The sequence below is a fragment of the Gallus gallus genome, chromosome 1, assembly GCF_016699485.2.
Source record: "Gallus gallus isolate bGalGal1 chromosome 1, bGalGal1.mat.broiler.GRCg7b, whole genome shotgun sequence".
NCBI lineage: Eukaryota > Metazoa > Chordata > Aves > Galliformes > Phasianidae > Gallus > Gallus gallus.
This window is the reverse complement of record NC_052532.1, coordinates 136,367,503-136,394,319: the sequence shown is the minus strand read 5'-3', so window position 1 is coordinate 136,394,319 and position 26,817 is coordinate 136,367,503. Positions and strand designations below refer to the sequence as shown.

The window sequence follows — 26,817 nt, the reverse complement described above, 5'->3', positions numbered from 1 at the left end:
AACTCCTGGGGAAAGAACAAGCTAGGTAAGGCTTTCAGTATTGATGCAGCTTAGAAAGTCACACTTGCCTGGAGCAGATGTTTGGACTACCTGGCCTGACAGTCCCTTCCTTCTGAAATCTGTGTGGGATGCAACAGGCTTTGAAGCCCCAAGACACCCTCGGTGCTATCTGTGGGGTCCGAAACGCACACCTGTGTTAATGCCACAGGAACCGCTGCCTTGCTGCTACTGCACCGTAGCACAGTGCCAATCCAAACGTGTCCAGAAGAACCAAGCTGTTGGTTATCAAACAAACGACAATTTATTTTTTAAACCTAAAATCTAAAGTGCATGCTTAGAGGAGACATATGCCTGTCCTAAGTCAGGACAGTAAACGAGTTTTACATACAGCCACAGGTAGAAGCAGAGCGAAGGAAGGCTGCCGAGATGCTTTGCCACCCATCTCAAGCGCTCGCGTAAGAGAGGTGAAGCAGGATTTAATAACGTAGCCTTTATTAATGGCACTGGAAAGCTGTTTTTTGCTTGCTACGATGTAATTACATAAAAACTGTGTCTCTAATATGGGAAAAAAAAAAAAGGTTTGCACGCTTGGTAACACAGTACCATCAAGAATTCCTAAGTAGCGGTATTTCTGACAGAAAAGGGAAAAACAAATTTTCATGGACAGACGTCAATAGGACACAACGATCCCAAGCATACTACAGTGAATTCTGACCATTTGTGAGCACAGTTCTTGAAGATGGCTGAAGAAATAGATCCTGGGAGGATCAAACCTCACACATTTACACTCGCAGTGCAAAAGTAACGTTGCCAGTTAACTCAAATACGCATTTTCACTGCTGTTCCAGAAGTCAGGGAAGCCTAGAAGCTAAACTTTAACCTCAGGCATTCGCGCTCGAAAGAAAATCCTTCTTGCATCCTGCATAGTTAAGGCAGATTTTGTTATCTTTTCAAAATACCTCGTACATAGTTTCTGCACAAAAATAAGAAATAACAATAAAACTATACATACATATATATATATATATATATATATTTAGTGGAACACTGTTACATATGGTCCAGCAGAATAAGGCACAAAAAGTAAATAAAATGCAAAGCTTACATAAAGTTAATGTGTTATTCTGAATGGAATATGGCAAAATTCAAGTAGATCTGAGTATGCTCGTTTCTTGCAGCGGGAATTAGACTTCATACAGACATTTCATGCTAAGTCTGATGTACAAAAATTCAGCGTGTAAGTACAAACTATCAGAAGTAGGTCATTTCTACAGTGACTGTATTGACTTTTCAAACCACCTTAAACAAGGCTCCTCAACGGGACTACCTGACCTGAAATCTAAGCATTATTTTTTCAGGGAAATGAGGTATGTTTGGTTTCTTGCCCAGGCCACGGGAAATTTTGCACGCCTGCTTAATTTGCACACTGATCTGTTCATTAATGCAAATGACACCACACGCCCCTAACGTTGGGCACATTTGCACAGTGTGTATTTGCAGGTACTCACAAGCACATTTTCTCAATCTAAACTTCCTCAGGGATTACTGCGTGCAATGGCCCACTTGTATCGGTGCATTAGCAGGGCCAGAAACCTTTCAGGTGAGTTGACAGAAGCGTGGCCTGTTTATCAACAAATCCATACACATGTACTCACAGAGAGAATGGAGAATGTCAAGACGAAAGGCCTGCATCGTAATCTGTAGTCTGATTACAGCCTCAGAGTCCCTCCCAAGTGACAGATTGAGTTTATCGTAAGGGAAATTTTCATTTGTCATTTTTCATTTTCATAAGGAAAGGGGAGAGCAGACCAAGTCTTCACTTCCTTCCCACGGTTTCAGCTAATTTCTTCAGTCTCTTCTTCAGCTCTAGAGGAAACTTCTCATAGCACTTTTTGCAGACAGGCTTCATGTCAAACTCAACAAATTTATTTCTAAAAATGACGTAGCAAGAAAACAAAGTCTTAGTGGAAGGGATACTGGAGAAAATAAGGGTTGTATTAAACGTGCACAGACAAAAAACTGCAACTGCACTTCACGCATATGTACAAAATTATTTTCAGAAGCTTATATACGTTGCAGACCGTGACTGAAATACTCCGAGTGAGTTGTGTCCCTCTTTATAACGGTGTCTCTTAAAAAATCTATCCAACTCAGCTGTATTGCTAAGCAGGCGGAGCTTCAGATAATAAAATAACAGTATTTCAAGTTGCAGTTCTGTGAAAAATATTTGGCTGTGACAGCCATGAACGCATGCAAAAGCTTTAAGTAAGAGCAACGGCAAAACTGACCAAAGAAGAAAGGAGCACAGGTGGTGGTGAGAAGAAGAAAAGTCTACAAACAGATGGGCTTTTTCTTTTTCTGCTTCTCTTTCTCCTTCGCTTCACGTTCCCGTTTGGCAAGGCGTCGCTTAAATTCATCTGGCATTTTCTCATAGCAGTGTTTGCAGACAGGTTTGAGATCAATTTCAACAAACTTATCCCTTCAGAGTCAAGGGCAGAAAAAAAGGATGAAAAAAGGAGAAGAGTTAAGAAGACTGAACTGAAGAAAGAACGAAACAGGCAGCTGACAGAGATGTAAATTAGTAAGTGGAGCAAGAGGAAGGTACAGGCACATTTTCTCAGTGCTCTTCATACGGCTTTTGTACCGTAACAGCTAAACCTATAGCAACATTTAATACCTTAGAGATAACCACCCATACGTTTTGAAGGCATCGCAGCTCTCGACTGACTTACTTGAGCGTTAACTTAGTGTTGCAAGTTGAACAAGCGAAACAGTTCACGCACCATGCCTTATTCAGAGCAGACACAACTAGAGCAAGGGAAAAAAAAAAAAGGGTAAATCATTAGCATTACCAAAAACATTAAGAGTTAAGCTCAAATGTCTGTGAGATGGGAAGAACGATCATTTGAATCTTCTGGCAAGCATTAAGGCCTGCAACAATAACGTGGCAAGACCTGGAAGGCACACCTGATCGTTGCACAGTGGGACTGTGAAGCACAGATAAAGCTGTCTCTGAGGGCACGCAACTGAAAGAAGAAAGTGTTTACTCTTTGTTCTGTATACCTTCAGTATGTTTCACTTTATGTTTCAGTATACCTTCGCACCTTTCCCTGCCAAACGTTGCTCTCTTTTCAACCTCAGATAGAGGATTCAGGACAATGTTCTTCTGTCAGCCACTATTTTCAAAAGACAGGTGCCTGTGACAGATCGGTGAAGATCTCCAGGAACCAACTCAACAATGGAAGCTAGGCTTAAAAAAAAAATCCTTCACAAAGCCCACCTACATTGTTCAGTATCGAAGTATTTTTCCAAATCTGTGTCACGATCCCTAAATTCATTTGAGGAGATGCCTATGTGGTCGTTCTCACAGCTGTACGTGTCCCTTTTTAAAGCCGACAGAGGGATGGAGGAAGCGTCCTTTGCATCTCCCAGCACCCCCAGCCTTTGCTTATTACTAAAAGGTTTCCAGCAGACCACAGTTCTCCTTAGCTCCTGTTTCCTCTTCCATCATCACAAAACATCTGCTGTAAGGTCTTCTTCCCATTTGGCCTCTGACTAATCGCATCTATCTCAATTTCTCGTTGAGAGAATGCCTCTTTCTGGCTTAATGGGAGCAGTCAGGGATTCAACACAGGACTTTCCTCCCACTTTTGGAGAGAACTTTCATCAAAACGTAACCTTAAGAAAACAGCCAGAGAACTGCTTACCATCTCCTTCAATCACACGATTGCAATGGAAACATACATCACCAAACAGCTGAAGAGAAAGGAGAAAGAATGAATTTTCAAGGTAATGATTTTATTGACAGTAATTTCTCAACTGTATTTCAATAGCTTTCCTGTTTATTTCAGCTTAAAGAAAGGAGAACGATGGCAAGCCTGACTTGGGTTTCCAATTCCATCTTGCATCACCTCATCACAGAAAGTCTTTATAATATTAAAGATGAAAACATTTCTTTACATCTGCTTGACCCTCTACAAACATGGGTTTGTTTTGCTGTTTCCCTAATTCTCAACACTGGAAATTCAGCAACGAAGAGTCACATACACACTTTTAGCAACCGCCCAGCTGAACATCTGTACATCCATTCAACACACAGCTCTTGCCCGGTGTACGTTCTTGCTCTGTCATGACTGCAATACTATTGCTAATAATGGCACCGCATTTATTGCCTGCAAGGGATGCCAGCAATATCTCAATCACCTGCCCTTCATCGCTGAGAAATTCAGGATCCATCTGCAATTAGCAGGCGCCCTACAGCTCCCATATGTAATCCTCCTTTATTTATCCAAGCAAAGATGTGTACGTGACACCTTGCATTTGGCTCCCAAAGAAGAAAGGTCTATCCATTCTGGTGCTGGACTGCACAATCAAGGGAGTCTGGAGGGAAATGGGACAACTCCATATACCCCTTCTTTAAATGCAAGCGGTCGCTAGGTGGTGTCCTTGACAAATCTAGTCTTTGTTGGTCTTCAGCAAGCGGATGAAAGAGCTGCTTGATGCAGCGTACCTTAACACACAGTCCTCTTAGAACTGCAGCTGTAGGGAAGACCACGCTACTCAAAGGCTTTGTGTTAAAGCCCAGCTCCTGACTGGCAAATTGTCTTTATCTTCTTGGGGAAAAGTGTAGCTGCTCTGATCTTACGGATGTGTAACAGCTTGAAACAGCTCCACGTAAGCAACGCTAAGCTTGAAGGACAACTAGATTCTGATTAGCCCAGCTATCCTTTGTGAATTACCTGCCGTTTTCTTCTTTCAATGCAAAACTTACCTGTAGAGAAACCCACATGAACTGACGGCAGGGGAACGCCTACTAATGAGCTTTATGCTCACAGGCGAACTAAGCTTCCGGAAGAAAGCAGAATCTCCCTAATTTTCCATCTCCCATGAATCAAATCTTTTCGTGAGTTTCAAAATTACAGTTCTCAAAAACATGCAGCCTTACCTGATTGTAGTGGGTCTCACAATATGCCAGGCCTTTTCTCTCATAATGACGATGACCCAGGAATGGCTTTTCACATTTGGCACAAACAAAATGCTATGAAGAAAATTATGGATTTCTTTTGGATTACTTGTAAATAATGGCATTCTTTTTGAGAAAGCAAACAAACAATCCCTATACTGAATGTGACCAAAGCGTACTGAGCTACCTGCGTTTAGGTTTACACTGGTGAAAGACAATGTGTCAGCTGACGTTTACCTCCACGTGCCACTGTTTGCCCATTGCATTCACCACACGTCCTTCAATTGGTCTTCTACATGCTCCACAGATGGGAACGCCCATTTTGTCATGGCAGGGTAAACAATATAATTCTCCCTTCAGCTCACGAGCATCAGCAGTAAGTTCCTTCCTGTTCCAAAATTCATTAATGGAGAGCATGAATAAAGGAACTGAACAATTGCAACTCCAGAGCTTCTGTAGAGATCATTTAATTTTTAGCACTTGTTTTGGTAACTGTATTTAGACTGCAGTAACGTATTTAGCAGCATCAAACATGACAGTTCAATATGATTATTTCTTTAATGAGACTGATTGACTCCACAGTAAACTGAGAAAAGCCTGCTAGGTAGGATGCATCAGATCTCTCTGAAAACAGCGACTGAACTTTCCTCAAACAGGTTAGAAAGCTGTAGCCATGCCTGCCTTATATTCTGGCTCTCTTAGCACCAGTTTCTTTTAGATTTACAGAAATGTAACCGAAAGGAAAATGCAGTCCTCTGCATTTTCCCCATGATATCAAACATCAGAGCAAGAAAAATCCAAGCTGACAACAGCACTGACACAAAACTACAGGTTGTTTTTCAAATCAGCCTCTGCTATGATACTGAAACGACAGCTTCCTTTGTACCAAAAAATAAACAACTAACAACGTGTGCTATATCGTACAGTGCCCCCGATCCATGCATCAGTGGGGGATGTAGAAACATGCAGCTACATAGTCTGCAGCTGCAGAAGCTGACAAAACGAGGTGAGGGAAAGCTTAAGAGAAAAACATACTTTGGGCAACTCAACTAAAAAGAAAGAACGTAGGCAAGATAATGACCGAAGCAGCTGAAGATGACCACTTTTCAACCCTTTGTAGCAGAAAAATAATGTCAGTCTTCTTGCTGCCATAAGCAAGTTTGTCTTTCATCACTCCCCAACACATCACCTGTTGTTTGAATGGGAGGTGCAACTCTACCACCCCAAGAGATGTAGCCACACACATATCTAGCAGCAAGGCACTCAGAACTCATCCCTTCTGCCTGTTGTACGGTACTGGTTTCCACTTTAAAATGGAAATGGGAGAAGCAAATAAAACCAGCATTCTCCTGTTTTCTTTTGTGGAACTCAAGTTACCCGCAGTTTGCACAGTTGAAATGATCAGGGTGATAAGGATCATTTTTGAAAATGAGAGGTTGTTCATCAATAATGGCATGGCACTTCTGGCAAATGTACTTTCCCAGGCCTCGGGCTTTTTCCTTGTTATGGCAAGAACGGCAGAGATGTCTGAAATAACATAAAAGAAGACAGGTAAGTACCGGCACCTGTTACTAAGGTGAAAAAAACATAAATCCAACATCTAACAGAAACTCATTTCTATCAGTTCTTTTTTGGAGGAGAAGAAAGGCTTTCCAACAATTTCTTTGATAGGCAAGCCAAGTTCAGAAGAAGCTGTATAATTTCATTTTCTATTACCACAGAAGGATCATTTGTTTAATTCCTTTGAATTTCATGCCTTACCCTCACAATCACTTAAAAATTTAGATTGGAAGCTGGATGACAAGACAGGCCCTAATCCTGTAAATAACTACGTGCATCACATTAAAAATATGAAGTCTAAGGCTACATAGCCTACTTAAAAAAAAAAAAAAAGTGAAAGATCCCGCTGAAGGGAGAGCATTTATTAATGACAAGGGTGATAAAATGGACTCACATTGGGAACCCATGTTGGGAAAAGAAAAACCTATTAAAAAATGGCAATACTTCTGCATCTGATTTGTTTCTAAGTGCCTATCACAGTGTATCCTAGTAATCCTGGAACATCACCAGGTACAAAACACACACTCGACAAGAAATCTGGTGTCAAAGTAGATAAGTAGTTAATATATCATGTGCATATTTTAAGATATCCACTCTTAATTTTGTGATGCATTCTTAGACCTTCTTCTCATAAAAGACACTTCAGTTACTCCATCTCAGCAGGAGTAGCAAGCATACTCTAGGAACCATAACCTCTAAATCTGTCCCAACAATCATTTCATTTTCATCATGATCACTGATAGTAGAAAGGGTGAAGACCCACCTGCCAGCATTCTTGACAAATCCAATATCTGCCAATACTTTGTGGCAGATATCACAGCAGAAGCAATCTGGATGCCAACTGTTGTTCATAGCTTTAATAACACGACCAATAATGAACTCACCTGTAGGAAACACAGTAACAGTATGTAAAATACCATGCTACACCAAGCTATAAGATGCCTGCAGCTGAATCACTAGAATTATGTCACCATTTTTGCCTCTCCCTTCTTCCGGAAAAGGACATTTTGGAATTGTCATTCACAAAGCTTGGCTTCTACTCTGCCAGGTCTATAATCAAGCCTTGAAGGGGCTCCATACTCAAAGCACAACAGAACTGAGTCTGGGTGGCTTCGACCCTACTGCAAGAAAACTGCTGGAGTCAAAATACAAAGGTACAGTAGGACAATGCACTTGCTAAATAGTAAATCTAACACGCATACCAATTGCTGATCTACCACATAGTCCTGTCCTGTGAGGCACTGAAAAAGTGAGAAAACTACCACTTCATATTCACTACTGCACAGCCATGCCAAGCATGGACGTGGTTCTCCGCATCCGCGTTGCAGCCAAGGCCTCTGAGCAGTGCTAACACCACCTAAAATATGTCGGGAGTTCAGCTTCCCGGTGCTGCGAAAGGCTGAATCCTGGCCCTAAAAAGCCTACAAAATCAGCAGCTAAAAAGCCTACAAAACAGCTGTCAAAGAGAAGTGATCAGGCAGATAACAGATATGAAGGAAATGAAGTCTAGCATGCAAGTCTGTGGCATTCCCATGAAGTCACAGCTTTTCAAGAATAAAATTGGATGGTTTCTAGAAGTGTCGGGAAAGCTTGAGGCATAACTGCTGACTACAGCCCTGTTGATTTTGGCTACTCTCACTAAATTCGAAAACTGGAAAAGCCTCGTTCCAGGCAGGATCCATGGACCACTGCAGGTAAGTGAGCAGTGACCTGGGAGGAGGTCCAGCCAGCCAGTCACACCCTCCAGCAAATTCACTTTCTTTTAACTCGTCTGTTGGAACAAGTCAGTACACAAAACTGACGAGGTTTTAATAGACCTGGTGCTACGAGGAGTTAGAAGCAGCAAAAACTAATGAGCTGTGTCAGATGGGCAGGAAAAGTCCTAGAGATACATGGTGTGTAGCTCCTTCATAAACCTGCCAGAGGCCAGAAGAGTTTCTGGTCTCTCTGAGTGCTGCAGAGGTGAAGTCCCCTTTGCCAAACTCACCAAAGGGAAGCCAGGAGCAGATCAGAGACAGGAGAGGAGCAGATCTCTGCCATGTATGGACAATGCTGGTGTGCAGGAAGAGTAGTGTTTCAAGGGTTTAGACAGGAGGATTCACAGTAGTCCTTACCAGGCCAAGAGCAGGAAAGGAGAAGGGGAAGCTGTGGCACACAAGAGCAGGAAGGGAACAAAGGAGGGAGAATGCAGAGTAACTGAAGGAACACAAAGGTCCCTCACACTTGGGAAGTGACTGGACTGTAGAAGGAACAAAGCAGTTCCTTCTGGTTTGTCACACACTTCAGGTTCACTCAGATATCACCACTGAGCTCTTTCTTCCTCTTCCCCTGCTTGTTCAAATCTGCAGCTGTAAATCCAAAGGTCCAGAACATCTGCTTCCCCTCCTTCCAGCATCCGATCCCTCCCTCTGCACAAGGGAAAGCCCTTACTAAGATAAGCAAAAGTTGTAGCAGCTTGCCCAGGTGCCTCAGAAACATAAGAGCTTCCAGACCTGATCAAGCAAGGGTACAGTAATGACTTCTCAACCCTGACCAAGCAAAATATGTCACACACAGAAAATGTGGTGTAAAAGAAAATTTGCAGTTGATTACAGCGTAGCAGACGTGCAAGCATTTACTCACTAGCAGCAAATAAAATGCAGCCCTCAGTGTTACGCAGGGTAGACAACAGATGCTGAAGCCTTAAAGGAATTTGTGTCAAAAATGGAAAGCTGGTGTTATCACTAGATGACAGACTGCCTCTGCTTCTGTAGAGGAGGAGAACACGGATAGGTTACAACCGTCAAAACAGATTAAGACTTGTGAGAGAGTTCCAGCTGCGTGAGAAGGAATGCATGTGAGTACATGCATGTGGATGCAGAAAATCAGGAGCTCATGAATGGGCTGCTCATTGAGTCACTGGATGAACAGTTAAACTACTCATGCAAATAATGCAACCTTTTTTAAAAAATCTACTGTTTGACGACCTTTAGGAAATGCAGCTCCCTAAATTCACTGAAGTTCATTCTGGAAGTTCAGCTGTGTGGGGCCACCTCCCAGAGGAGATACAACAGGGCTGCACATCTTCCCCCAGCAACATATGTTGACTTCCCATTTGTGATCAGTGTGAAATATTTCACCTGAATGTAAAACTTACCACACTGATGGCAGCAAGGGGCAAAAAGCATTTGAAAATCATGTTCACAGTACTTCCTCCCTTCAAACTGCAAATGGAAAACAAGGCAAAGTGAGGTTAGGAGCATGCCCTTGACATAAATACTGTAATACAGCAGGTTGTTTCTACAAGCAACTGAGCAGTAGAGAATAAGGCGCTGCATAATAAGCAAACTAGACCATGTGCTAGAAAAACAGGCATGAAATTCACCCACCTTAATTCAGATACCTGATAGTATGTGTTAATACAACACTATTCCTTTAACATTGCTGAGAGTGTAACCAATCTTCTTTTACACCACAACAGATGCCTGAATTTTGAGAGACTAACGAAAATCTGATGCAGACAGAATTCTGTGCAGGAAATCAGCTTCTGAAAACCTTTCCTGGGGGGAAGCATTTTCCCTGAACCCATTTGATCTCTTCCTCACTCTGTGTTTCCTGTAAGAATGGCTCAGCACACTGGAGGAAGTAAGTCTGGGGGAAGGAAGAACACCCAGGGACAAAAATCTTTGCAATTCATGGAGCAGTGCGGGCAAAACATAAGAAGAAATCATGCTTTTCCTTCACGACGCTTGCTTGAGGAACAAAATTCTCTAAGCTGACTAGATGAAATAAGGAGCTGATCTGAAGGGATTTGAAGCTGAATTTTCTCAAAGCTTAGAGAGGTTCAGTTGTAGTTCATGCTCATACAGAAAAAAAAGCACCTGGAAAAAAATTGTATGGCACTGCATTAGCAATCTAACTGAGGAATATGTAAGAACATGTAGACAAGTATGTCCTAAAGCGATGGGAAATGTTTCGATCCCTTCAGGCACACCATCGGTAGACACAAATGCCAGCCAGCATGTTAAAACCAGACAGATAATATTAGTTATGTTTGGATTTGAATGTCTTAAGTTTAAAAAACTGGAAAGAAGCACAGCAGGAAAACCCCGCTCCTTTCTTTGTACTGAATATAACACAAAACATAGCAAATAGCGCAACATATTACCCACAAATTAAGTTGTGATGCATGGATAGAACATACAGCTATATCCTTTTACACTGAAATTTCAAGGATCAACTAAAACATAAGTACAGTAGTACAGTGCAATGCACAGAACCACTGGCAGGATTTAGTGCGACTACCGAGAAGTCACTGCAAACATGGGATCGGAAACTTAATTCCTGTGCTCAGCCTGAATCTCTGCTACACAAGGATCAGAAAGATATGTGCTCCACAGTCTCTTTTCAGAAGCCTATTCTAGCAATTCATCAAGGGCTTTTCCAGTGTAATACTCTAAAACAGATGACCTTTTAATTGGAAGTAGTGTTTGTGTTTTGTTTTTCTTTTAATTAAGAGACAGAGGACTATTACAGTCCCAAAGAGTAATGGAAACTATTAGTTCATTGAGAACTGTGCTTGCTTCCTGCCAAATGTAATTCTTTTTAAACTGAAAAAAAAACAAAACAAAACCCTGCCACCAGAAAGCTTCCAGCCTTGTGTAAGCATATGGGAGATGCATATGTTTGCTTGGATTTCAGAGCCACAAATTGATCTGAGCAGACCAAACAGGTTTCTGTCAGGCAGGTTGGTTACTATTCGCTTTTGTTTATATTTTCAACATTCTTGGCTTGTTTGCGCAGCATTTGTGGATGATCCAGCAGCTCCTCCATTAGAGAAAGTCTTAAGCTTTTGTGACAAATGACACAGCATAGATTTTAAAAGCAAGGTCATTGGACTATTGTATGGTGGAGGTCCGTTAATTCTATGGTTCTGCAGAGGACATTTCACCACAACATGACCTCCAGCTGACATCCACATCCTTACTAACCTATGATTTGGAAAGACATGCACAAAACCTGATTCTTTACAGATGCTTCCTCTAGGGTAGTTTCTGGTAAAGCTCAATTAAAGAAAACACTCCAGGTTGAAATGGAATAGAAATAAATCTGAGAAGCTCACTGCAGGATTTTGTTGCATTTCTTCTACTGTGGGATTCACGTCTCTAGACCCTTCCATCTTCCTTCCCCCAGCACAGTGCCTTTTTCTGAAAGGGTGCAGAGAGATGCCCAGGGGCATCATAAGAGTCCTAAAAGGGCTTTTAACAAATGGCTGTGCTATGGGCAGTATTCACCTCTTCTAACCTCCGCTGTTTGAAGGCGAGGTGCCCACAGTTCCCATTGGGAGGGACCTCTAGGGAGGTCCATTCCTGAAGTCCAGAGTAGCAAGGTCTTGAGAAAAAGCCCACCGAGTAATTGCAATGGGGCAAACCAGCCCCTCTGGGCAAGGCGCCACCAAAGCTGCCCATGCAAACAGGCTGTTATTCCACTGTCAGTACTGGACTGTGCACTGCTTTGTGTTATAAAACTCACTGGTGGCAACTACAGGGGAAGCAGCCTTCTGTCACATTCTGCACTGACACCAGCTTTTCTTCCTGAGTAGCCTGACCGGTTCTGCCTCACCACGATGGAGCAGAGCATGAAAACTTACGGCAGCACTTAAGTGCAAATGTGATAAGCGGTTTAATGACTAACTGGGGAAACTCTGCAATGTTTGTGATAGGCACAGGAAGAATATTTAACTTCCCCAAGTCTTTTCCAAGAAATGCTAACTTAGCTGAACTTGGCACAGAATAAACATCATCTAATGCAGGGCTAACAACAATGCACATGTTTACCCATGGGGAACCTGCTCAGAAAAACACATTACCTGTCCACAGCTCCACATGCATCTTTTTGAAGGGTTCATAAAGCCAGTACAAGGAAGATGTCCTTTCTGCCTTAGAGCCATAGAATATCCTGAATTGAGAAGGACCCACAAGGATCACTAAGTCCTTCTCCTGGCTCCACACAGGACCACCCAAAAATCAGACCCTGTGTTTGAGAGCGCTGTCCAAATGCTCCTTGAACTCTGGCAGCTCAGGGCTGTGACCACTGCCCTGGGCAGCCTGTTCCATGCCCACCTCCCCTCAGTCTCCTCTATCTGGGCTTAATGAACCAAGGGGTCTCAGCCGCTCCTCACACACCTTGTCCTACAGACCCTTCCCCATCTTTGTAGCCCTTCTTTGGATGCTCTCTAATAGTTTTATGTGCATTTTATGTTGTGTGCCCAAAACTGCACACAGTAATCAAAGTGAGACCGCACTAGCAATGAGTAGAGTGAGCGACTGCTCTCTCCAGTCGCTGTCTCCTCACAGAGATAACAGATCACCTCAATTACTCATTGCCAGCCATCTCCTGAGCATTGGCCAATCTAAGCTTACCCTCCATCTGCTTAGGGCTGTTCCCGTTCCTCTCTCTCCACTAAATACTCTCAGCCGCTATATTCCCAACTCACATGCTGAGGTGCTAAACCACACTGCATGAAAGAAGAGCAAGCGTGCCTCTATTTCTCCATGAGCAACACTACCAGAAACTGTGCCAAGGTTTCCACTGCAATCTCAGTGACCACTTAAGTGCTAAGTGAATACTGTGTAGGCAGCATTGAATACATGGAGAGTGCAGAGGACTCTGTCAAACATTTCCAACTTGCCCAAAAGGCACACAGGCTAGTACAGTATGGACATTCACTCTGTAGAAGATGTCAAGCACAAGCCTGACATAAAGGTGGGCGGAAGGCGGGGTGAGATTTATGAACCATCTTCTGATGCTCGTCAGAGCACTTATAGAGACTGGAAAGTACCTCTCTTCAACAGCAGCAGACAGACTTGCTGGTGTAGAGAGAAACTGCAAGACCTTGTGGTAGATATTAGAAGGACTTGAGGCAGAAAGATGGCCTGAAGTTCAAGCCACACACAAGTCTTTGGATATTATCTTAGTCTTGATAATCATTTTTTTTTAACTGAAACTTTCCATGTTCTGTGTAACATTTCTCAAGAGCAAAGTCACTGCAAGCCTCAACCTAGCCTAAAAAAATAATTAGTAACTTCGAACCAAAACATATCTGATAAGTACATGGGCCTTCTTATTCTCAAAATGAATAAATGAGCATGTGCTTCTGACTTAATGAATATGAATGTTAACAATGTAACTAAATGCCATCAGATCACTTGCCCCTACCAAATATGTTCAGCTATGGCCACAGATGAGCAACAGAAAGGTTGTAATATTCCTAGACCAGGCGCAAACATAAGACTTTCTTTCCGTTGCAGCCCTCCTCTATCTGTCCTGTAGGAGAGACAGGCTGCCTGGAGCAGTTTATCTCAAAAGACCATTCCACTTTCTGAAAGAGGTCTATGAATTGTCCCATTGTTATTTGAGAGTCAGAAAAATGATGAATAAAGTGCTCATTATTTAGAGAAAATACATATTATTGTTTTAAGACAATTTATCAACAAATGTTTTACTTTTAAAATGTATGAATCACTTCACATTTGACTCAAGTCTTAACGTGTCAAGGCAGACTCTTTACCATGCCTGCAAGCAGGGAGCAACTCACATAGTATTAACAATAATAATGCAAGGTGTAAGTATTCAAGGGGTGTTTTGTTTTGTCTTTTCTTAATTGCCACTGTTTGCAGCCCACCTTTTGATGTGTCATGGACCACTGCTGGCTCATTTGCCACAAACTGTGCAACACTATCTCTACAGCACTGAAAAACCTTTTGATCCTCAAGCAAGGTGAGAGACCGCGAGCCCAGGAATCCCCTTTGCCAGCCTCTTTGTCCAGTCAACACTCCTTGCCTAGTCTCCTTCCCCTCACCATATAGCATGACTCTATGTAATTAAAAATGCCACTGTGGAAGATGAAATGTTGTGCTCTTGACACAATGATGGCACTTCATGTGAAAGTGAAACAGCATTTTCGGAAGCAATGAAACATTTGACAATTTTGAGAACTCTACCTTTAATCTGTTCGAGCCTCAGCTAGCCATCCACAAACTTCAGGTAATAGTAATGATGAAACCCTGTCTCCCACGATCTACCCTTCCTTACACCTACGGTTAAAGAAAGGCAAGTGGAGCTTTCCCTTGAAAGTACATAAATCACTGGATTTACCTGACTCAGGCCTCATCTGATTTTGGTTGTCAACACACCTTGACCTCAGCATGCTGCCTTAAGGGTCATCTCTACAAGCAATATTTCAGAAGCTGTGCAGGCCCTCAGTCACTCACTCAGCAATAAACCTAAATACTGCAGGATGCTGGGATTTCCCTTTGATGACTCTCTTCTAAGAAGAATGCTTTCCCTGTATTTCTGATACAATATGTAGTCTACAGATTTTAAGGAAAAAAATCTGCACAGGGAGAGAAATCTCCAGTAATTCTTTTCTCAGCCCTAGTAACACTAAGTTACACACTTAAATAAGGTTACACACACTCCAAACAGGCACAGAAAAAAAGAAACATTTCTTCTTTCTTCTCCCCTCTGCCAGGCACAATCTTTTGGAACTCCATTTCTTCAACAGCATTTGCTAAGGTATCAATCAGCCTGTAGTTACTTTTCCCAGCTTACCTCATAGAAGAGCCCTTCAGGAAACTGCTGGAAGCACTGGGCACACACGAAGCACTGCTCGTGGTACAGCTCACCATTGCTGTTGACGATTTTCTCTGCTGGTGCAAAGCCCCCTCTACAGCGCTCACAGATGGCATTTGCGAGTGCGTTTGCCATGTTGCTGTCATAAAAACAAGAAAGAGAAAGAAAATGAGCCCCAAAGGCAGCATAAATGATTCTGGTTCTCTATTTTTTTTCCAAAGCCAATGGCATCAGCCTAATGCTAGGCTGTCCCGTGAAAACTTTTCCATGAACTTATTGACTTGTGGTGTTCCCTTAGAAATAAAACTGTTGTTTCCCTCTGGCTCCAAACTCTTTGGAAACAAAAACCCCACAGTGTGCTCTAATAACTATTGATTATTGTTACAGATGCATTTGTTGTCCCTTTATGATGAGAAAAGGCAGGTAATTCAAAGAAGTAACATAAAAGTCATGGAACACATTAGAATTACAGAAAATAAGGGCAAATGCTAGCAATAATTGAGGACTTCACACTGGAAAATATATATGTTAATTCTAAAATCATAATTCTAGAATAGGAGCATATAACAATATTAATTGAAAAGCTCTAAACAAGCAGTGTGGAAGAGTTTCAAATACTTAGCCTGGCAGATTACTGAAAACCACAGCAGGTAAACAAATCTGTAAAATCACGTCAAACTATGCACAACTTGTAGAAATAATAGTTAAAAGTTATAGGAGTTTTGGTTGGTTTGTTAGGGTTCATTTCCATAAAAGTGGATCACAGCACCCCCAGACCAAGGACAAGGAGAAAGTAGGGATGCTCTGGCTGCAGTGCTGGGGTGCTCCACCATGAGCCAGGCATAGGGCAACACAAACTGGTGATGCAAAAAAAAAAAAAAAGAAAAGCTCGAATAGCAACCTTGGTTGCTTCTCAAAGGCATGTGACCATAGAATGAGTATGGTAGCTGCAAACTATCAGGGGGATTAGCAACTTCACTAGGATTGTGTTCACATATACAACAGTCAGTACAGCTGTCTTACACTTAATTAAGGCTCTAGTACCAAGAAAGGGTCACTTATTTGTCCTTTGCAAGTGCTTTCTTACTAATACTTGGGTTCTCAAAGCTATGCCTTTCGGGGTCACTTCTCTGCCCTAACATCACTTGGTAGCAGAGAGCAAATACAGGGCAATCGTCTAGTTTCATACAATCTGACCACAACTGACAAAAGCACTGGTGCAAACATCTGTCTGGAAGCTTACCGAGGCATTATTTTACACACAGGCACAGATTTGGATATAGTAAAGAAATCTCCTGCTGCATTTTCAAATGCGGAGCGCTGGGTCCTGTGCAAGATGCCAAGACTTGCCATCCAAGTGGATAACACCTCTTGGCTCCCTTCAGGCTGAACAGGAATTAAACTTCTTGCACAACATTTGAGTTAGCAAGCATACACCTACCACACAGCTCAAAAAGGAATGTGCTTTATCTTACACTGTACCACAGAAGAGCCCTACACAAGGTCACATCTGACCAGTTATTATTAGCTGTCTCTTTTTGTTCTCTCTCAGGAGCACTCTGCAGAAGACAACTCTGCCATCAAAATACTCACTGTCCTCACAATGGGTGGCCAGATTTCACAAAGGAGGTCAGACTGAGGAATGGTCTATTTCATACTTAGGAGATCAGCATACTGAAAAATGGCAGTGATTGTATGTATGAAGTGTAGTTAAGCATATGGTTAGCCAATGGTCGACACAGATTATGTATGTTTTCTGTAGGGGGAAAAAAGCCAGATGCTTCACCCATCCTCTGAGTTAATCTGAATGAGCAGCAATCACAACAAAAACCATGAGCCTCACCATCACCTCACCAGTTCCTGAGTATTAAGGATGTTAAACTTGTAAGTTATTTAACGCTAAGTGCTGTCAGAAGAAAAGTGTAATCCAAGTAAAAAGACGTATGTAAAAATACAGATGCATGCAACAGTCCTGCATCAGTGAAACAGTCTACACGTTTGCCCAAAACAAGCAAACAATCTGAAGTCAGAGACCGCTTGGCGAATGCCAGCCCTGCTCCAACCCCCGATAAAAACTTCTGACGCAATTACTGATTGAGTTCACAGCCCCAGCTCAAATTTTAGTTGGTGATTACAACTGGCAACGTATCAAGCACAGAATTGTGGTAAAGGCTGCCTTAGAGAATGGCTTAAAGAGCCCAGACGGTAAAAAACACGGCGATGGTATGCCAATAATGTCACCGCAGTTACAGCCCAGAGCTGAACAGCGCGGACTTACAATTTTGCGTAGAAGTCACAAAACTCTTTGTAGAGTTTAATGTCACTGTGCCTACGCTGCAGTTTCGACACTGGTTTCTCGCCTTCATTTCCCGTTGAGTTGTAAGCATTGTGAGAGAGCCTGTGAGCGATCTCTTCATCCTCCGGGATCGCGTAGGGGTGACCTCTGCGCTGGAAGTCCATGTTCCTCTAGCTGCTATCACGGGTATGTATATTCTGTGCTTATATCGCGAGGGAGCTGGAGGCAAAGGCAGCAGAACAATGTGCTGGGCTTCCCCTTGTTCCCAAATGAAGTGACTGACTTTCAGCAGCTCTGTGTCATTGAGTCAGAGCTACCCAGCACCCTGCCAGAGCTTCAAGTTAAAAGCTGGGCTGCGGAGGAGCGCATTCCAGCACTGGGCTGTCATGCACACCCGGATGCTGGAAAGGGGCTTTGCTGCTGGCTGCTGATGGAGAAATCCTCTTGGGCCCGGAGAGCTGTTTTGTGAGCAACCTATGTGAGCCAACACGTTCCTCAGCAAACTTGTCCGCAGCTTCTGTCTGCTGAGGGGACGGAGGTGGATTCCAACAATGCTTTGTCATAGGCTAGCCAGCACGAAGAGGAGGCTTCTGTCATTAGGTAAATATTGCTTCAATGCTTGGGCATATTAATTATACTGTAAAAATGGCCTTTAATGCTCCACTTATATCTTCTAAGTCATATGCGCTGCATTTATCTATAGGCATCTTCCTTCTTGTCAGCACTTCACAGAAAGAATAGATATAGAGGGACTGTTTGTTTTCTGTTTTGCCTCACAGGCTGCTAACTGAAGTGCCAAGTATGCTATAATAGGCAGCAGATGAAGGAACTGAAATGGAGCTTGATTTTCAGCACTGTGCTGCGTTTACAACAGTCACCTAACACAAGGATGCTCCGTAGATTTGAACACTGAAGTAATGCACTGTGGATATCAGGAAAGCGAGAAAGCAAGACCAGGAAGAAAGAAGCAAGAGTGAAAATTAATCATTCCTTCGCCACAGAAAGGCCTCCCAGTGTTGCAGTTATTTTATAGTCACGCTCTCTTCAAAAACCTGTAGTGCATTCCTTACTGGGAAAGGTATCACCAGCTGCAGGTTTGCCCTCCTGCAAGCTCCACCTTGCTTGGGACAGGCAGCTTCCAGGAACGTGTAACGTCAAACAAAACCAAAAAGGGCTTCTGGAAAACAGTCCTGGGTAACTACCTTTTGCATGGAATGGACACAACTTTGTTAGCAATCAATCAGGCAGCAAGGGCACATGCATTTTGTGCTCGTGACACGCAGGATGTTGGTATCCAGAGAATTTTCAGGGAGCATGAGAAAGTGGAGGAGGACAGGAAGAAGGCTAGAGGGAACAAGCAGAGAAGTCAGAAATAGAAGATAACAAAGGATGTATCAGAAATCCCAGTCAAGGCTACTACTTGTTCATACGCTTCCAGCACCTATACAAACTAAAAAATTAAATTAACTCTTGAGCCTTGAGTGAGCTCTGGACCACACATCTCAGAACTGGCTGGGGTAACTGAGGGAGTGCCCAGCAGAGGACACACTGCTCTCAGCAGAAACCTGGGCTCACACATCACTGTCTTCCCAAGGCCTGGCCAATGCAGTGCTACATATTTTCTTCCGGAAAGCAAAGGCAAACAGGCCAGATTTCAGGAATGGGTTTGGTCAGGGGTCTTCTCTTTAACTCCCCTTGGTGGCTTCCAAGCAAGCTGCTCCTGTGTGTCACAAGACATTGTGGCGGGTGGGGCCAAGGCAGCATGACCTGTGTGTTTATGCACCCACGGGTCTGATTATCCATCTTAGAATCACCAGGAGCCGCAGGTTGTAACAGGCCAAGGAGGCTAGAGCTCAAGCCCTGTATTCATCTGCTGTGGGGCAAGCTCTAGACGGAGCAGTGCTTGGGTCATAGCCATAGGCCGTGATGACCTTGCTGGAGCACCGCTGAGGGAAGCAGTGCTGGAGAGAAAGGCTTCTCCTCCTGCTGTAGCACCCATGTCTTCTGTGCTCACTGAGGTGCCTGGCACAAGCAGATTTGTTCTGCAGGCCTCTGGCACTGCTGCCAACAGAGTTACTCCTGACTCCTTCCCCGTGAGGGAAGAAAGGAGCTTGCCAGGCGTTTAAAAAGGGCCTTCCGGCTACCAAAGCAAAACACAGTTTCTGCTGGGATGGTCTGGTAATCCACAAACACAGAGTAGCTGATCATCTTCCTTTCTTTCTTTTTTTTTGTCACTTTACTCGTATGATCTACACCAGGCTGACCAAGACCCTGTGTACCTTCACCAGTAGCTCAGGGTAACCCCTAGGTGCCATGGACCAGGGAGTGAGGAGTCACCAGGCCAGGAAGGGCTGCTGGCATTCCCTGGGGCTGGATCAAGACCTACCTGCCTTGGTAGGGAGAGCAAGGAGAAGGCCAGTGTTGAATTGGAGGAGGTAAGTAGGGAGGAAGGTGACAGAGTGGCTCCCATTGGCACATGAGGGTCTCAGCAGATGCCAAAGCTGATGGCTGAGGAGGCAACAAGAGAAAAAAGCAGGGAGAGGAGGGGAAGCGTATCACTGCTGCTGTGAAAAACAGTAGGAAAATCAAATGTGCTGCTTTGTGGTGTTTCTGCTCCCACCAGGAAAAACTGCTTTCTCAGGAGAACCTTCCTGGCTTCCCGCTGGTGCCAGCAGACAGGGACTCTTACAGAGAAGGCTGGGAGGCTGCAAGCCCTGCTGAGCGCCTTGCTCCATTCCCCAAATAGAAGTGCTCAGCAGTCACTGCTCCAAACAAGGTGCTTGGCAAAGGCAGCTGTTACTTGGCAGTCTGCCCGGTGCCCCGAAATAACGCTGCTGGCTGAGAGTGAACCTGCTGCATCACCACTGCTTTCAGGAAACCAAGCACCCCATCGGGATGGATAAGCAAACAGAACGCAGTCCTCCCCTTCCTACAGAGGTAGGGGTGATTTCACTTTAACTGTAGCATGCAAAATGCAGAACAACTAGTGGAGAAGCTTTGCCATTAAATCAGCATGAATCTGGAGTGCCACATGCTGATTTCTGCACTGACCTTTTAAGTGCTAATTGGTCTTTTATGTCTTCTTTACTGAAACTGAAAACACTCTTGGGTTCCGCTTGCTGTAACTGTTCAACTCTACAAGCAATTGGAAATAAGGAGTAAATCTTTTCCATAATGAAGATATATGCTGTATGTAGGATTTTCATGTGCCCAGCACTGCTCTGCTTCTGTTGAAAAGGATGGAAAACCACCTTGAAACCACTGCAATAAAAACCAGGTGAATTCCGAGCGCTCCTGAAAGTTTCATCATTTAGCATTAGCCACAGAAAGCATGATTAAGCTTCTGTGGTGGGAGTTTAAGCAGGGCAAACAAAAAGACAACTGTAGCTGTTGCGAATAGTTCAATATAAACGTATTCCAGTATAAACATGTCCAAAATATGCTTTGGTCTCTGCAAGCAGAGAAGGTTCACATTCCATCTCTTCATAAGGAAATGAACATGACTGGAATAATCAGGTATGCAGCACCTTCCCACACAGCTCTTCTCATCAGCCATACAAGCACAGTGAAAAATCTAACGGGAGAGCAATATTTAGTCGTAGTAATTTTTTGTTGCATGAAATATTAAAAAAAACAAAACACCCTATAGTACTGTCATCCTGCTAATTGCAAACATTACCAAATGAAGCCATGCTTTCTGTAAAACTGCTTCTTATGAACACAGATATTTGATCCTCTTTCAAAGGGCCATTTCTTCCCCCGCTACTATCTTTGCATCTTATACAGAGATGAAAAACAAAACAACAAAAAGGCCAAGTGTCACACAGGTGCACTAGAAAATCTGTGCTACAAGAGACATGGCATCCTATCACAGTTATTCTTACCATATGCCCCCTATGTATTTAACTGTATGGGTACCTCCCTGGGCTAAATGTACTGTACCCAAACTCTTCCAACCCAATAAATGTTGAAGATGCATTTACACCAATGCATTTCATATAACATCATTTCTATCTTCTTGCCTAATAGAGGAATAATAAAAAAGGTCAGCTACTCACTGATATGGACTGCATATCTAACCTCTCAAAGAGACCCACTATAAAATGAATTTTCAACAAGGAGACAATATCAGGCCCACTAAGCTTGAAAGAATATTTCTACTTGGATGTAAATGCTGTGAACTTCACAACACCAACTTCATTTGCTCCTAACATTTGAAAGTGTTTGGGCAGAATAACATTTAAACCTTTGGAAATCAAAACAGTAGGAAGCAAAGTGAAGGAGAACTGAGTGTGGTCAGACAATTGCAAGCAAATTACAACTAAATGTATGTGTGCTCCTCATCCCTTGCTTAAGGGGCAAATTTAAAGTCCAAATACATAAAAATGTACAAGGTTGACCTTTGCATCTCCTGACATTTCAAAACTTAGGAGATCTTCTCTCAAAAATAACATTTTCCTAGCACTAACATTCAGTTCATGTCACCCGCTACTGAAATTTACTACACTTACATCCCTGAATCCTTCGTGTAAAGGGAGGTATCAGCCTTTGCTCCTGCCCTCACTGTCCGCCTGCACCGGCTGGAACCAATGTATTTACAGACCGAGCCCTCTGACCCGAACAGCTCACCCAGGAGCTATAATTAATTCCTTGACTAAACGTAACACCCAGCCTGCCAGGAAAGACTTCCATGATGTCTGCGAAGTTCCTTATAGGGCTGAAATGACAGTCAGCAGCAGACTTTTTGGCTGTAAATGATGCTCTTATTATAGCAATGTCTCCACTGGAGACAACATGCTAAGGACTGAGGTGCTTAGCAACTGCTAAGGTGCTGAGGGACAGCACTTGCTAGTCTCCCAAATCCTTCTCAATACTGCCACTAATCTGCACCTTCAGCAGAATTTTTTCACCTTCACTAAGACTGTTTGTTTAGTCTCAGGCTTATAACGATGAAGTTTTTCACTTCCCGAATTAAACAATTTGTTTGGGGGAGAAGGCAGCATGCGGTAAAGGAAACGTCTTTTCAGCTGTTCCTCTTTTAATTCTCTTCACTCACATACAAATTAAATTGCAATCGTGAGTCATTCTGGGGTTTGGTTTCCCATTTTTTTCTTCACATGCTCACTGCAGTATCACCCAGCTTTAAAACCAGCAGGAGGGAAGGCAACTAAGCCATCTGCAGTTATTACAGCAAAATTAAGCACTGGCACTAATATTCAACAGATGAAAGAGAATAATCAGAAGCAATCTGTGTTCCAAAGGGTTATTCATGAGTCATATATTGAGAAATAAAGCTAATCCAAAATAGCAGTACCTTTATACTACATTACGACAGTCACAAAATTTTGTGTAACACAAAGCAAAGGTCTTCATCCTATATTTTATTAGCTATTTGGTACGGGTCGCAGACATTTCAAGTAAGCACAAAGGAATTCCAGTAACAGTTACTGAAAAGCAACACTTGCCAAGCATTTTCCAATCCAAAGGCTTTGCTAACTATTGCAAGACTTTTAATTTTTTTAATTAAATTTTCGCCCCAACAGTTGACTGATCCTAAGTAGATGAAGCAGGAGTGAATGAATCTAGCATACGCTCGTGATACCAGAAATGAGGAAAAATGGAAGAAGTTCCCATTTGCCAGGATTGTCTGAGGGAGCAGAGCTGGGGTTCGCTTGGCAATCTGCTCAGCAGAATAAGAGAATGGAGAATGCAGGCAGGGCTTTTTGCTTTGAATCAGAAGGTCTCAAGCCCTACCAAACCTCCGTCCTCTTTGCTATGTAACACTGAAGGTATGGGTATAGTGTGAGGATTAGCTTAAGAAGGGAATGCTGTTTAAAAGTAAGCAATTGCTTGTACACTTCAGGCAAAATTCCTAACTTGCAGCCAGGTTGCTACTGGAGCTATCGCAAGGCTGCAGTGCTGGCATGCACTTTATGAAAAGAAGATGACATGTAAGGAACAGCTTATTAAAGATATTAGAAATATAATGTATGCTTCAGTCTTTGAAGCCATCAAGGAAGAATGTACAAAACAACATACCAAAAGCCAAACATCATGTGAAACAAAAAGCTTGAAATGCAAACTTTCCGTATGGAAAAAGAACAGAACGAGTAAGGGCAGTTTTGAGTCACTACTCCAAGTGGGTAACATTTATCTAATAGCTGCACAGGAGCAGAGTTTAAGAGCACAGTGTGCATGGACTTTACACACTAGAAAAGACAAAAACAGCTTCACATTCGCTTCACCTTCATTCACACATTCCTTGCTGGAAGAGCTGAATCTGTCAGACCTTTTATTTAGAAAGGCACAGCTGAGAAATGCTGCCAGGTATCACTAGCTCTCCGCCAACGTGTTTCTTTCTTTTTATTTTTATGAGGCTAACAGCAAAAAGCTTTTAATTAATTTTCTTCTAGCTCTATCATGACCAGAGCAGGCAGAAAAAGCAGAAAAACTGCAAGAAAATATCACAAAAATCATGAAACACATCCCTTTTGTTGGGAAAAAAAGCTCCTGTCAATATTATGACACTTTATCTTTCTCATACGTAAGGAAGAATCCCAGAGCAACACACAGTCTTGAGGCACAGCTGAGTGGCGTCATCCAGAACCACTGCTCATGGGGCGGCATGTCTGAAACCAACACTTCAGAATGCTGCCCAGAACTACCTAAACCCAGAACGTTCTACAAAGATGGCAGATACAAAGATGAAAAATGATCAATGCCTGCACCTCCTACGACAAAATGAGCAAAGGAAAAATGAATGACGTGCACTGCAGCACTGGATAATGCACACCAAAATTCAGAGCGTTGCCTGCATTTGGGAAGCACCCTGAGATTCCTGGGTGTGAGGTAAGAGTGGAGGAGCTAGGAGATGGCAAAAGCATCAGAGAACGTCACAGACTGCCTGGGGAGCCCTGGAGCCACTGCTGGCTGCAAGCCGGGATTACCACCCGGGGAAGCCCCATAAAAGGCCTGCTCTCTCCGTCTGTCTCCTGCACCTGGGCACTGTCAGAGCTGCTCCTGCATCTGGAGAGCGTCACGGAACAGCACACGGGTCCCTCGAGGACACCTGTCAGCCCGGCATGTGGAACAGCTGAGAGACACCGGAAGAGAAAAACAGCAGAGTAACCCAGTACTGCACCCTTTTCAAGCTTGTTCTCCCCAGTGCCTGCATGCTGGCAATTTAATAGGTTGTGATGTTCACATATTAGCTTTCACAATTCAGCCTTCTCTCCTCTGCAGAATATTTCCATGAGTAAATTCAGCCGAGTGTGACGGACTGCAATCAAAGGAGAACTAAATTATAATGAGGAATAATGAGCAATCACGTTATATTTTCTGTAAAGAACGTTTGATAAGATGTTATCAAAACAGATGGAATCAAAAGAAAAAAAAAACAACAAAAAAACCTACAATTTGTACTTCCCCAGATAATGCTCTCAGAGCAATGAAGATCCTAATTGCTATCATCACTGAAGCTCAATAACTCTGCGGAAACTGCTGACTGTTACAATGAGGCAAACGTAAGAGCAGCAGTAGTTTCTGTCACGCAGGCAGCTACCTCTGGTCATTGGGAGTCACAGGAGGTGATAGTCAGGGTGAGCAAGTCAAGTAAAACTGAGTCTGAGTTATTATGCAATCTGAAAGACAAGGGGTGAGCAAGAAGGCAAGAAAAACAGGGCGTGTTCAGTGTGAGTTATTTTAACCCCTGAAGTAATGAAATGATCGGCACAAATGAAAAGCACGGCCTCTAGGCATTTGGATATTTCACAAACTCCAGGTATGGCAGCATTAACATGGAACCATGAAGCACATTTTTGCTGTCTGGAAGTTACTAGAATAGCAATAAAAACTCAATGCTACATTTACATGGACAAGTACTCTCTTCAATTAGAGCATCTAGCAAATGAGCCAAAGCATTTTTTTAATCAGGAGTTTCAAAGCACCTGATTCAGGTCGATATTTTGAGGTCTCAACTGTATTACTCCAGCAGTTTCTAACCACCACAGTGATGAAGTGCATTTTTTTTGTGACTGAACTTTTATTTTCAAGCTTTTGCTGATTTAACAAATTGGTCTTTTTTTTTTTTCTTCTTCTTCTTCTTTTTTTTTTTTTTTAACAACATACTGAATTATTACTGCTTTACTCACTAATACTGGCACTGTGAGGAAGCAGAAGAATAGAATCATTAAGGTTGGAAAAGATCTCTAAGATCATCCAGTCCAACCACCAGCCCACCCCCACCATGCCTACTGACCACGTCCCTCGGTGCCATATCCACGTATTTCTTGAACACCTCCAGTGACAGTGACATCACCATCCCCCTGGGCAGCTGTGCCACTGCATCACCACTCCTTCTGAGAAGAAATGCACCTGAACCCATCACCTCTCGTCCTATCGCTGTTACCTGGGAGAAGAGGCTGGCCCCGAGTATGCCACAATTTCCTTTCAGGTCACTGACCAATAAGTTCTCCCCTGAGCCTCCTCTTCTCCTGACTAAACAATTTCAGTTCCCTCAGCTGCTCCCCATAAGACTTGAGCTCCAGACCCTTTACAGCTCTGTTGCCTTTCTCTGAACATGCTTCAGGGCCTCACTGTCTCTCTTGCAGTAAAAGGCCCAGAACTGAACACGGTACTCGAGGTGCGGCCTCACCAGAGCTGAGGACAATCACCTCCCTACTCCAGCTGGTAACACTATTTCTGATACAAGCCAGGATGCCACTGGCCTTCTTGACCACCTGAGCACACTGCTGGCTCATGTTCACCTGCATTTAACTCCATTCACCATCACTCTCTGGGCTCAGCCCTCCAGCCAGTAGTTTACCCAGCAACATCTACCTACAGAAAGAGGTCAAGTAAATGTTAACACTCGTGATGCTATTAAGAAACGCTGTCAGTGCAAATTAAAATAAGGTTTCCAGTTACAGATCTGTTCTTTCTGACTTCAGGGACAGGAGGCCATTGGGCAGGACATGTGGCTGAAACACCTGCACCTATTTGCTGTTTACTACACGAAAACTCTTGGTGGTAGGCCGAGGAGACCAGTGACCTTGCGCAACTCCCAGAATCTCAAAAGGCAAGGGAGACACTCAGCCCTACCACAATGCCATTGTCTGGGAGCTGGGGGGACTGGTTTATTTTGCATTTCTTTTTTATTCTCACCTACGAGCTTTGCAGCACACAGTATCCCCCCAAGGCTGAGTGGGGTGTAAGAATGTGCTTATGTCTCCCATTTCATCTGCGAGGGAGTCCTTGTGCATGAAATTTTGGGGCACATCCACATGCCTGGAGCCAGTGTGTGCAGGCAGGCAGGAGGCTGAACGGTCCCAGCAGGAAGTCAGGGTTGCCAATTCAGAAACAGCAACCTACTCGCACAGATGTACCC

General features: G+C 43.3%; 1 protein-coding gene across 19 annotated transcripts in view; it reads right to left on the bottom strand.

Moving 5' to 3' along the window:
• Positions 1-278: 278 nt before the first annotated feature.
• LIMS1 (LIM zinc finger domain containing 1) overlaps positions 279-26,817 on the bottom strand; it is a 63,989-nt gene continuing 37,450 nt past the window's right edge. For 7 of the 19 annotated variants that reach the window (NM_001397909.1, NM_001001766.2, NM_001397907.1 and 4 more), the window contains exons 2-10: positions 15,116-15,275; positions 9,660-9,726; positions 7,287-7,407; positions 6,341-6,490; positions 5,201-5,351; positions 4,946-5,038; positions 3,708-3,756; positions 2,733-2,808; positions 279-1,931 (exon numbers count right to left, since the gene is read on the bottom strand). In NM_001397909.1, coding sequence (NP_001384838.1) covers positions 1,817-1,931; positions 2,733-2,808; positions 3,708-3,756; positions 4,946-5,038; positions 5,201-5,351; positions 6,341-6,490; positions 7,287-7,407; positions 9,660-9,726; positions 15,116-15,271 — 978 coding nt within the window. In that variant the 5' untranslated portion in view covers positions 15,272-15,275 and the 3' untranslated portion in view covers positions 279-1,816. Of the gene's footprint in view, positions 1,932-2,288; positions 2,480-2,677; positions 2,809-3,707; positions 3,757-4,945; positions 5,039-5,200; positions 5,352-6,340; positions 6,491-7,286; positions 7,408-9,659; positions 9,727-15,115; positions 15,276-17,414; positions 20,660-26,817 lie in introns of those variants that run through there. The other 12 variants (XM_046927157.1, XM_046927094.1, XM_040676063.2 and 9 more) reach the window with 6 other exon arrangements.